This window comes from Pseudophryne corroboree, chromosome 9 (genome assembly GCF_028390025.1).
Source record: "Pseudophryne corroboree isolate aPseCor3 chromosome 9, aPseCor3.hap2, whole genome shotgun sequence".
Lineage (NCBI taxonomy): Eukaryota > Metazoa > Chordata > Amphibia > Anura > Myobatrachidae > Pseudophryne > Pseudophryne corroboree.
In genome coordinates this window covers 46,592,868-46,606,150 of record NC_086452.1, presented here as the reverse complement: position 1 = coordinate 46,606,150, position 13,283 = coordinate 46,592,868, and the positions used below count along the sequence as shown (strand labels likewise).

The window sequence follows — 13,283 nt, the reverse complement described above, 5'->3', positions numbered from 1 at the left end:
TGGCGGCTTAACTACAGGGGCATTACTACTTGGGGGCTAAACTACAGGGGGGCCAAAGTACTGGGGGCTTAACTACAGGGGCCAAACTACTGGGGGCATTACTACTGAAGGCTAAGCTACAAGGGGGCATAACTACAGGGGCTAAACTACAATGGGGCAAACTACAGGGGGGCATTACTACTGGTGGCTGAACTACTGGGGGCATTACCACTGGGAGGCTAAACTAAAGGGGGGGGGGGGTAAACTACTGGGGTCATAACTGCAGGGGCATTACCACTGGGGGCATTACTACAGGCAACATTACTACTGGGGGCAATACGGACATTACAAAAGGGGCACCACTACTATGGGGTCTATATAAGGGGCACTACCAGTACAGTGGACATTGCATAATGAGCGCTACAACTGTGGGCATTGTATAAGAAGCGCCACCTCACATGCACCGAAGCCGCACGCAAATGTACTTGCCCCTTCCATGGTGCCCCCCCTATCATTTTCTTCTGGATCCGCCCCTGCAGAGGAGGCAGATATAACATGTGCAGAGAGAGTTAGATTTGGGTGGGGTGAGTTTAAACTGAAAGCTAAATTGCAGTGTAAAAATAAGCAGCCAGTATTATACCCTGCACAGAAACAAAATAACCCACCCAAATCTAACTCTCTCTGCACATGTTACATCTGCCCCACCTGCAGGGCACATGGTTTTGCCCATTAGGGGGAAATGTTATTTTGCAATTAACCTTGAATTAGGCCCATAATCCCTTATCAATGCAGGGAGGATTGGAGACCTTGTCATCTCCCGATCGTTAAAAACCATCTAGTTTTTTTTTTTTTACAAGATTGGCTTACAGTAAGTAGGTTCCAAGTTGCCGGCTGACAGTCTGTACATATTCTGTATCCTGGCTCTTAAACCACCGAGGTGTAGTAGGGGAGGTGTAGGGGAGAGGTGCATGGGGGGAGGTGTAGGGGGGGAGGTGCTGGGGGGAGGTGTAGGAGGAGGGCAGAGATATAATTGGGAAGTGTAGAAAAGACAAAAACAATTTTATTTTTACATCAATTTTAGTTTAAATATTCTACTTTTCTCTTCTCATGTTGCTAATTAACAATTAGTTACTGCCTCGCAAACTTGGGCTAAATAAACATATTAATTTTCTAAAGAAAACATTTACTCGGGGGACGGATGATTAAGTAACTATTAGCTTATTGCTTCGCATAGTAAATCCAGTACATCGTGTAATCTGTTATTGTAATTATCATTGTTTTCATAACCTGTTACAGATTCAATTAACGTCAGATGGAAATAATTGTGATTGAAGACGGCCCCGTACAGTCACACTGATTTATTTTCATATCACTTAATAGAACAACTGAGTTGGAAAATTGAGGCATAAACTATAAACATTGAAGGTGCCTTATAAAAACAAAAGTTGCTTCAAAAGTTGAGAAAGAATGAATTCCTGGTAAAGATATGGCAGAAAATAAATTACAGATGGCCCGATTCTGCGTTGGACGCAGATTGCGTGGGTCCCCGAATCAGGCCTTGTATAGAGGAGTACAATCACCCACAATTGCTCTCGCTAAGGGTACATTTAGGGGTCAGGTCACCCTTAGGCACAACATTAACGTCTGCCCATCAGTATTATTATATTCATTGTCAGCTTGGTAATGGCTAGTATAATATAATATAATGGGGACCTGCCATTCAGCCCCCGTGCGCCATCTTGAGTGTGGGGAGTGGACAGGTGTGGACAGGGAGTGGGCATCTGCAGCTCTGTCAGAGAGATGTCTCTGATAACTGGCTAGGCACCTGCCAGGCCACCTTGCTGATTGGCCAGCCTCCAGTCCCAGGTGCATTCTGATTGGTCTATCCATTTCTACTAAATATTTCCACTGTGCCGTACCTTGCGACCAGGGCTGTGCAAAGCATTTTTTTTTTTCATAATTCTTTATTTAATATGGTCAGAGTAAGCACAGATAAAGAAACACAAAGGATGTATGCCCACTACAGACCATATTTTAAAGGGTGAGGTTCATAGGGTCGACCACACTTAGGGCGACAGTGTCTAGGTCGACCATTATTGGTTGACAGTAAGTCGACACACAAAATAGGTCAACACAAGCATTAGGTCGACATGAGCAAGGTCGATATGACAAAACGTTGACATGAGTTAAAAAAAAAATTGTGTTGTTTCCTTCGTAGAGTGACGGGGAAGCCCAATTAGTGCACGTGTTGCCTCGCATGGCGAGCGAACTTCGGGCACGGTGCCTCGATCAGCTACCGATGTGCTCGGCACTGGTTACCGTTCCCAGTTGTAGTCCACCTGGATCGTAAAGTATGAAAAGGTTAAAAAAAAGAAAAAAAAGTGAAAAATTCACGTCGACCTAGAACACGTCGACCTAGTGACCATGTCGACCTAGAAACCCTGTCGACCTAATGCATGACGGCCAATAGTGACTGTTGACCTAAGTGTGGTCGACTTAGAGACCGGATACCATTTTGAGTATAACAACAGTCAAAAAAGATAAAGAGAAGAATGAAGTGAGCGTGTAAAGCATTTTTGAATGTCATTTTACTTTTTTTGTGTGTATGTTTGTGTTTTTTTTTGTGGTATATGCTAGCTTTACTAAAGCTTCTTAAAATGAAAAAGTGTTGGTGTTGCCCATAGCTACCACTTAGAGTCTACCTATCATTTCCATATTTCATCCTCAAAAATGTTTCTGTTTAAAATTTCGACCTTCAGAATGTTGGTATCTGCAAAATGTCCACATTGAAAAAAATGCGTGGGTGTGTGTTACCCTAATTGTCACTGTTTCTTTGTTGTACAGCAAAGGTATCGTGGCCTGTCTCAGCCCGCCAAGTATGGAGGAATGATCTGTGTTGGCAATCTATGGGAATCCATAATTTGCAAATCGCCAGATACATGTGCCCCCACGAATGATTGTGGGTCTGATTTTCAGTGTAAAGAGTCTGGTAAGATCTTGCCACAATATTTACTAATGTATCATGCAAATAAAAACTGAAAAAGGGATTCATTCTTATTAATAACTTCTGCTTTCATGGTAACTTTTCCAAACAATAAATATACTGTATGTACAATCCTGCTACCTTATAATCTTGAGAGGCAAGTGCTTAACCCTCATTGGCAAACGCAGGATTTGCATGGGGGGGTTTCCAGAACTGGGTGTGGCCAAGCACGGGGGTGGGGACTGAGGTGACCCAGTATATGCTGGGTCCGTAAAACTAGTGTGTCTGTGTGTGTGTGTGTATATATATATATATATATATATATATATATGTGTGTATATATGGGGTGAGCAAACAGCGCCAAAAATATGCAGTAGGCAAAAAAAATTCACAGTATGTCAGCTTAAAGGACCCCCAAGTGTACAGTCACTATATGACACTCCCTAATACATAAAGGCCCTCATTCCGAGTTGTTCGCTCGCTAGATACTTTTTGCAGAAATGCACACGCTAAGCCGCCGCCTACTGGGAGTGAATCTTAGCTTTGCAGAATTGCGAACGAAAGATTAGCAGAATTGCGAATAGAAATTTCTTTGCAGTTTCTGAGTAGCTCGAGACTTACTCTGCCACTGCGATCAGTTCAGTCCTTTTCGTTCCTGGAATGACGTCACAAACACACCCAGCGTTCGTCCAGACACTCCCCCGTTTCTCCAGCCACTCCCGCGTTTTTTCCCGAAACGCCTGCGTTTTTTCGCACACTCCCATAAAACGTCCAGTTTCCGCCCAGAAACACCCACTTCCTGTCAATCATACAGTACTACGATCAGCAGAACGATGAAAAAACTTTGTTAGGCCGTGAGTAAAGTACCAAACCTTTGTGCGAATTTACTTGGTGCAGGCGCACTGCGAACATTGCGCATGCGCAGTTTGCGACTAATCGCTCCGATGCGAAGAAAAATAACGAGCGAACAACTTGGAATGAGGGCCAAAGGGCGTCCGCTACCTCTTAAATAGGTCCTGCACTAGTATGAGTGCAGGGTGGAGATTACAAGTTGAATAGAATGAATAAGATCTGAGCGACCAATGGTGGCAGCAAATTCTATGGACTGCTTATTTTCTTCAAAAAAGGGGGTTTATTATAGAACAAAAACTTAAAAACATAAAACTTAAAAACATACAACTAGCCAGTCGGGGTTACAGCATCCACAGGGGCTATATATTAGCACGATGGAACCCTAGGCCTATATACATGAAAATAAAAGTGTTCTAGCCAGAACACAATTTAAAACACGTACAGAGCACATAAAAAGTTTAAGAAAAAATTGGAAAGCATGGGGTTGTTAAAAAATACAATTCATACGTTAAAAAATATAAATACATATGAAATTGATGAGGGATACATAAAAAATAGAATAAAGTAAAAATTAATGGAGATGGATAAAAGTAGCTTAACTGAGGATTCAATAGTAGTATCAGGATTCACCCTATATATATATATATATATATATATACACTGCTCAAAAAAATAAAGGGAACACTTAAACAACACATCCTAGATCTGAATGAATTAAATATTCTTATTAAGTACTTTGTTCTTTACATAGTTGAATGTGCTGACAACAAAATCACACAAAAATTATCAATGGAAATCAAATTTATTAACCCATGGAGGTCTGGATTTGGAGTCACACTCAAAATTAAAGTGGAAAAACACACTACAGGCTGATCCAACTTTGATGTAATGTCCTTAAAACAAGTCAAAATGAGGCTCAGTAGTGTGTGTGGCCTCCACGTGCCTGTATGACCTCCCTACAACGCCTGGGCATGCTCCTGATGAGGTGGCGGATGGTCTCCTGAGGGATCTCCTCCCAGACCTGGACTAAAGCATCCGCCAACTCCTGGACAGTCTGTGGTGCAACGTGGCATTGGTGGATGGAGCGAGACATGATGTCCCAGACGTGCTCAATTGGATTCAGTCTGGGGAACGGGCTAGCCAGTCCATAGCATCAATGCCTTCGTCTTGCAGGAACTGCTGACACACTCCAGCCACATGAGGTCTAGCATTGTCTTGCATTAGGAGGAACCCAGGGCCAACCGCACCAGCATGTGGTCTCACAAGGGGTCTGAGGATCTCATCTCGATACCTCATGGCAGTCAGGCTACCTCTGGCGAGCACATGGAGGGCTGTGCGGCCCCCCAAAGAAATGCCACCCCACACCATTACTGACCCACTGCCAAACCGGTCATGCTGGAGGATGTTGCAGGCAGCAGAACGTTCTCCTTGGCGTCTCCAGACTCTGTCACGTCTGTCACATTCACATGTGCTCAGTGAGAACCTGCTTTCATCTGTGAAGAGCACAGGGCGCCAGTGGCGAATTTGCCAATCTTGGTGTTCTCTGGCAAATGCCAAACGTCCTGCACGGTGTTGGGCTGTAAGCACAACCCCCACCTGTGGACGTCGGGCCCTCATACCACCCTCATGGAGTCTGTTTCTGATCATTTGAGTAGACACATGCACATTTGTGGCTTGATGGAGGTCATTTTGCAGGGCTCTGGCAGTGCTCCTCCTGTTCCTCCTTGCACAAAGGCGGAGGTAGCGGTCCTGCTGCTGGGTTGTTGCCCTCCTACGGTCTCCTCCACGTCTCCTGATGTACTGGCCTGTCTCCTGGTAGCGCCTCCATGCTCTGGACACTACACTGACAGACACAGCAAACCTTCTTGCCACAGCTCGCATTGATGTGCCATCCTGGATGAGCTGCACTACCTGAGCCACTTGTGTGGGTTGTAGACTCCGTCTCATGCTACCACTAGAGTGAAAGCACCGCCAGCTTTCAAAAGTGACCAAAACATCAGCCAGAAAGCATAGGAGCTGAGAAGTGGTCTGTGGTCACCACCTGCAGAACAACTCCTTTATTGGGGGTGTCTTGCTAATTGCCTATAATTTCCACCTGATCTCTATTCCATTTGCACAACAGCATGTGAAATTGATTGTCAATCAGTGTTGCTTCCTATGTGGTCAGTTTCATTTCACAGAAGTGTGATTGACTTTGTGTTGTTTAAGTGTTCCCTTTATTTCTCTTACGTCCTAGAGGATGCTGGGGACTCCGTAAGGACCATGGGGGTATAGACGGGCTCCGCAGGAGATAGAGCACCTAAAAAGAACTTTGACTTTGGGTGTGCACTGGCTCCTCCCTCTATGCCCCTCCTCCAGACCTCAGTTAGATCTTGTGCCCAGAGGAGAAAGGGAACAATGCAGAGAGCTCTCCAGAGTTTTCTGTTTTAAAGAATTTTGTTAGGTTTTTAATTTTCAGGGAGTCCTGTTGGCAACAGGCTCCCTGCATCGTGGGACTGAGGAGAGAGAAACAGAGCTGGCTTGTCAAGTTGGGCACTGCTTCTAAGGCTACTGGACACCATTAGCTTCAGAGGGAGTCGGAACACAGGTCTCACCTGGGGTTCGTTCCGGAACCACGCCGCCGTCCTCCTCACAGATGCCGAAGATAGAAGCCAGGTGAGTATGAGAAGGCAAGAAGACATCAGGCGGCAGAAGACATCAGATCTTCATGAGGTAAGCGCGCAGCGGTAAGCTGCGCGCCATTGCTCCCAGTACACACACACAAGCAGGCACTGAAGGGTGCAGGGCGCAGGGGGGGGGGGGGGGGGGGGCCTGGGCAGCAATATTCCTCATTTTGTGGCAATATAAGCAGGATTAGGCTATGGCACAGTAAATCCACAAATCCCCCGCCATTTTTTATATAAGTTTACTGGGACCGAAGCCCGCCGTCGGGTGGGCGGGGCTTGATCCTCAGCACTAACCAGCGCCATTTTCTCCACAGAAACTGCATGAGGAAAAGCTGGCTCCCTGATCTCTCCCCTGCTGAACTTCACAGGCTGGAAAAAAGAGGAGGGGGGCACTTTGGAGACGCAGTGAGTGGGAATTTAAGGCTATATATATATAAAAAGCGCTATCTGGTCATATATTCCAGAGTTTTTAAGCGCTGGTGTGTGCTGGCATACTCTCTCTCTGTCTCTCCTAAGGGCCTGGTTGGGGTTTTGTCCCCTTATAGGTTAATCCCTGTGTGTGTGGGGTGTCGGTACGTGTGTGTCGACATGTCTGAGGCGGAAGGCTTCTCCAAGGAGGCGGTGGAGCAAATGAGTGGTGTGTCCCCGTCGGTTGTGCCGACTCCGGATTGGATGGACATGTGGCATATGTTGAATGCAAGTGTGGCATCTCTACATAAAAGGCTTGATAAGGCTGAATTAGGGGGGACATCAGGGGATCAATCCTCGGATTGGACCGACTCATAGGGCCCGTCGGGGTCTCAAAAGTGTCCCTTAACACAAGACACTACTACCGACACGGATTCTGACTCCAGTGTCGACTACGACTAAGTAAAATTCCACCTTAGGGTGACTAAAATCATTCAGTGTATGATTGTGGCAATAAGGGATGTGTTACATATTGTGGATGAACCCTCGGTCCCCGACACAAGGGTACACATGTTTAAGGAAAAGAAACAGATTATTAATTTTCCCACATCTCATGAATTAAATGATTTCTTTGGAAAAGCTTGGGAGACTCCGGAAAAGAGACCGCAGATCCCCAAAATAATTTATATGGCATACCCCTTCCCTAAGCAGGACAGGGAGATTTGGGAATCATCCCCCACTGTGGACAAGGCCCTGACGCGCTTGTCCAAGAAAGTGGCGCTACCGTCTCCTGACACAGCGGCCCTTAAGGACCCTGCAGATCGCAGGCAAGAAACTACCTTAAAGTGTATTTATTCTCATACGGGGGCTGTGCTAAGACCGACAATTGCGTCGGCATGGGTGTGTAGCGCAATTGCAGCTTGGACAGATGAGCTGACAGATCAATTTGATAATATGGATAAGGATACTATATTCTTAACTCTAGCCCATATAAAAGACGCAGTCTTATTTATGAGGGATGCTCAAAGGGACATTGGATTGCTAACTTCTAGGGTCAATGCCATGTCTATCTCAGCGAGAAGATCCTTATGGACTCGCCAATGGACGGGTGATGCGGATTCCAAAAAACATATGGAAGTACTACCCTATAAGGGTGATGTATTGTTTGGGGATGGGCTGACGGACCTGGTTTCCACAGCTACAGCAGGTAAATCACATTTTTTACCATATATTCCCCAACAGCAAAAGAAAGTAACACCCTATCAGATGCAGTCCTTTCGGTCGCACAAGTCCAAAAGAGGTCGGGGATCCTCTTTCCTCGTCAGAGGTAAGGGCAGAGGCAAAAGAGCACCTGCTTCGGCAGGTGCCCAGGAACAAAAGTCCTCCCCGGCTGCTCCAAAACCCACAGCATGACGCTGGGGCTCCCCTGAGGGAGTCCGCACCGGTGGGGGCACGTCTTTGACTTTTCAGTCAGGCCTGGGTCAGATCAGACCTGAATCCCTGGGTGTTGGAAATTGTTTCCCAGGGGTACAAACTGGAATTCGAGGAGGTGCCCCCGCGCCGTTTTTTCAAATCGGCCCTACCAGCTTCCACATCGGAAAGGGATGTAGTGTTAGCTGCAATTCAAACGCTGTGTATACAGCAAGTGATAATCAAGGTTCCCCTGCACCAGCAGGGAAGAGGTTACTATTCAACCCTATTTGTGGTCCCGAAACCGGACAGACCTATTTTGAATCTGAAATCCCTAAACCTGTACTTTAAAAAGATTCAAATTCAAAATGGAATCACTCAGAGCGATAATAGCCAACATGGAGGAGGGGGAGTTTATGGTGTCTCTGGACATAAAGGATGCGTACCTTCATGTCCCCATATATGCCCCCCATCAGGAATACCCGAGATTCGCTGTACAGGATTGTCATTACCAATTTCAGACGTTGCCGTTTGGACTTTCCATGGCCCCGAGGATTTTCACCAAGATAATGGCGGAAATGATGGTGGTCCTGCGCAAGCATGGAGTCACAATTATCCCATACTTGGACGATCTCCTGATAAAAGCGAGATCAAGGGAGAAATTGCTGAGCAGTGTGGCACTCTCTCTGAGAGTGCTCCAGCATCACGGATTCTAAATCTACCGAAGTCACAGTTGATTCCGACAACTCGACTACCGTTCCTAGGTATGATACTGGATACGGAACAAATGAAGGTCTTCCTCCCAATAGAGAAAGCCCAGGACATCCAGAACATGGTCAGAGACCTGCTAAAACCGAAAAGGGTGTCAGTTCACCAATGCACTCGAGTTCTGGGAAAAATGGTGGCGGCCTACGAGGCCATTCCCTTCGGAAGGTTCCATGCAAGGACTTTTCAATGGGACCTTCCGGACAAGTGGTCCGGGTCCCATCTGCACTTACATCGGAAAATAACTCTGTCCCCAGGGGCCAGAGTGTCTCTCCTGTGGTGGTTGCAAAGTGCTCACCTGCTGGAGGGTCGCCGGTTCGGGATTCAGGACTGAATCCTGGTTACCACGGACGCGAGCCTCCGAGGATGGGGAGTGGTCACACAGGAAAAAAACTTTCAGGGACTTTGGTCAGACCAGGAGTCCTGTTTACACATCAATGTGTTAGAACTCAGGGCCATTTACAACGGCCTTCGACAAGCGGAGAGTCTTCTTCGAAACCTACCGGTTCTGATTCAATCAGACAATGTCACAGCAGTGCCTCATGTGAACCGCCAAGGCGGGACAAGAAGCAGAGTCGCGAAACCACCAGGATTCTTCGCTGGGCGGAAAATCATGTAAGCGCTCTGACGGCTGTCTTCATTCCGGGAGTGGACAACTGGGAAGCAGACTTCCTCAGCAGACACGATCTCCATCCAGGAGAGTGGGGACTTCATCAAGAAGTCTTTGCAGACATAACACGTCTTTGGGGAACTCCTCAAATAGACATGATGGCGTCACGCCTCAACAAAAAGCTTTGGAGGTATTGTGCCAGGTCTCGGGACCCTCAGGCAGTGGCAGTAGACGCTCTGATAACACCGTGGGTGTTCAAATCGGTCTACGTGTTTCCTCCTCTTCCTCTCATCACAAAGGTGTTGAGGATCATAAGGCAAAGAAGAGTACAGACGATGCTCGTTGTCCCAGACTGGCCTCGAAAGGCCTGGTACTCAGATCTACAAGAGATGCTCACAGGAGATCCCTGGCCTCTTCCTCTGAGGGAAGACCTGTTGCAACAGGGGCCCTGTGTATTTCAGGACTTACCGCGGTTACGTTTGACGGCATGGCGGTTGAACGCCGAATCCTAGCGAAAAAGGGGATTCCGGAAGAGGTCATCCTTACTTTAATAAAGGCTAGGAAGGAGGTGACGGTTAAACATTATCACCGTATCTGGCGAAAGTATGTGTCTTGGTGTGAGACCAAGAATGCACCTACGGAAGATTTTCATCTGGGTCGTTTTCTCCACTTCCTACAGACAGGAGTGGATATGGGCCTGAAATTAGGCTCTGTTAAGGTTCAGATTTCGGCCCTCTCGATTTTCTTTCAGAAGGAATTGGCTTCTCTTCCAGAAGTCCAGATGTTTGTAAAGGGAGTGCTACACATCCAGCCTCCTTTTGTGCCTCCAGTGGCACCGTGGTACCTCAACGTGGTGTTGCAGTTTCTAAAATCACACTGGTTTGAACCGCTTAACAAGGTTGAATTGAAATTTCTTACTTGGAAGGTGGTCATGTTGTTGGCTTTGGCATCGGCAAGGCGAGTATCAGAATTGGCGGCTTTGTCACACAAAAGCCCTTACTTGATTTTTCATGTGGATCGAGCTGAATTGAGGACACGTCCGCAATTTTTGCCTAAGGTGGTTTCTTCATTCCATGTGAATCAACCTATTGTGGTGCCTGTGGCTACAAGTGACCTGGAGGATTCCAGATCCCTGGACGTAGTCAGGGCCTTAAAGATTTATGTAGCCAGGACGGCTAGAATTAGGAAAACAGAGGCTCTGTTTGTCCTGTATGCTGCTAATAAGATTGGCGCACCTGCTTCGAAGCAGACTATTGCTCGCTGGATCTGTAATACGATTCAGCAGGCTCACTCTACGGCTGGATTGCCGGTACCAAATTTGGTTAAGGCCCATTCCACTAGGAAGGTGGGCTCTTCTTGGGCGGCTGCCCGAGGCGTTTCGGCATTACAACTTTGCGGAGCGGCGACTTGGTCGAGGTCAAACACTTTTGCTAAATTCTACAAGTTTGATACCCTGGCTGATGAGGACCTAGAGTTTGCTCAGTCGGTGCTGCAGAGTCATACGCACTCTCCCGCCCGATTGGATGCTTTGGTATAAACCCCATGGTCCTTACGGAGTCCCCAGCATCCTCTAGGACGTAAGAGAAAATAAGATTTTAAACCTACCGGTAAATCTATTTCTCCTAGTCCGTAGAGGATGCTGGGCGCCCGTCCCAGTGCGGAAACTCTGCAAGACTTGTATATAGTTGTTGCTTACATAAGGGTTATGTTACAGTTGAAATCGGTCTTGGACCATCACTGTTGTTGTTCATACGGTTAACTAGTTATGTATGATCCAGGTTACATGGTATGATTGGTGTGGGCTGGTAGGAATCTTGCCCTTGGATTTCTAAATCCTGCCTTGTATTGTCCATCTCCTCTGGGCACAGTTCTCTAACTGAGGTCTGGAGGAGGGGCATAGAGGGAGGAGCCAGTGCACACCCATAATCAAAGTTCTTTTTAGGTGCCCTATCTCCTGCGGAGCCCATCTATACCCCCATGGTCCTTACGGAGTCCCCAGCATCCTCTACGGACTAGGAGAAATAGATTTACCGGTAGGTTTAAAATCTTATTTTTTTGAGCAGTGTGTGTATCTATCTATCTATCTATCTATCTATCTATCTATCTACACATAGATATATCATATATACACCTATATATATATATATATATATATACATACATATATACATAGCATATTAAACATGCATACATATATATATATACATACATATATACATACACTACACGTATATACACATGTATATATATCATGTGTGTGTGTGTGTGTGTGTGTGTGTGTGTGTGTGTGTGTGTGTGTGTGTATATGTATGTAAGCCTCCAAACTTACTTCTTGAGCGTATTGTCTATAATCGCCTCACTGCCTTTCTTTCCTCTCACTCACTGCTTGACCCATTCCAGTCTGGTTTCCGTTCTCTCCACTCCACTGAAACTGCCCTTACAAAAGTCTGCAATGACATCCATGCAGCCAAATCTAAGGGCCACTACTCTCTGCTTATTCTTATTGACCTCTCTGCTGCTTTTTACACTGTGGACCACACTCTCCTTCTGCAAATCCTTCACTCTCTTGGTCTGCGTGATACTGCCCTCTCCTGGCTGTCCTCCTACCTCTCTGATCGGAACGATCTCCTCTCATGATGCTACCTCCCCCCCACTTCCACTAACTGTTGGTGCCCCCAAGGCTCTGTTCTTGGTCCTCTCCTTTTCTCTCTATACGTCCTCTTTAGGTGAACTCATTAGTTCTTTTAACTTCCAATACCACCTCTATGCTTATGACACTCAAATCTACCTCTCCTCCCCTGATCTCTCCACGGCTCTCCTCACTCGTACCTCAAACTGTCTTTCTGCTATCTCTTCCTGGATGTCTCAGCGCTTTCTTAAACTCAACATGTCTAAGACTGAGCTGATCATCTTCCCACCCTCCCGCACAGCCTCACCTCCCACAATCTCATTATTCATTGATGGCACGACTATCTCCCCTAGCCCCCAAGTACGCTGTCTTGGCGTAATCCTTGACTCGTCCCTCTTCTTCAAACCACACATTCAGCACCTCTCACAAACCTGTCATTTTCATCTCAAAAACATTTCTAGAATCAGACCTTTTCTCACCCAGGATGCCACTAAGATCATTATTCACTCACTGATTATTTCCAGACTGGACTACTGTAATCACCTCCTAACTGGCCTCCCTGACAATTACCTCTCTCCACTCCAATCTATCCTCAATGCTGCTGCCCGGCTCATCTTCCTCACCAAACGCACTACGTCTACCTCCCCTCTCCTACAGGCCCTCCACTGGCTTCCCTTCCCTTTCAGAATCCAATTCAAACTTCTCACACTCACTTACAAAGCTCTCACCCACTCCTCTCCCATCTACATCTCTGACCTTATCTCCCTTTACTCTCCCACCCGTCCTCTTCGCTCTGCTAATGCACGCCGACTCTCCTGTCTTCTGATTACTTCCTCCCACTCCTATCTCCAAGATTTTTCACGTGCTGCTCCCTTTCTCTGGAATTCTTTACCTCTCCCCCTCAGACTCTCCACCTCTCTACAAAACTTCAAACGGGCTCTTAAGACCCTACCTAGCCAAATCTCAACCTAACCCTCTGTT

At 46.6% G+C, this 13,283-nt stretch overlaps 1 protein-coding gene across 2 annotated transcripts in view; it reads left to right on the top strand.

The window, feature by feature from the left end:
* The window catches only part of C8A (complement C8 alpha chain), a 70,882-nt gene that overhangs the window by 38,610 nt on the left and 18,989 nt on the right, over positions 1–13,283 (top strand). For both annotated transcript variants that reach the window (XM_063939286.1, XM_063939287.1), the window contains exon 3: positions 2,824–2,968. In XM_063939286.1, coding sequence (XP_063795356.1) covers positions 2,824–2,968 — 145 coding nt within the window. The remainder of the gene's footprint in view (positions 1–2,823; positions 2,969–13,283) is intronic.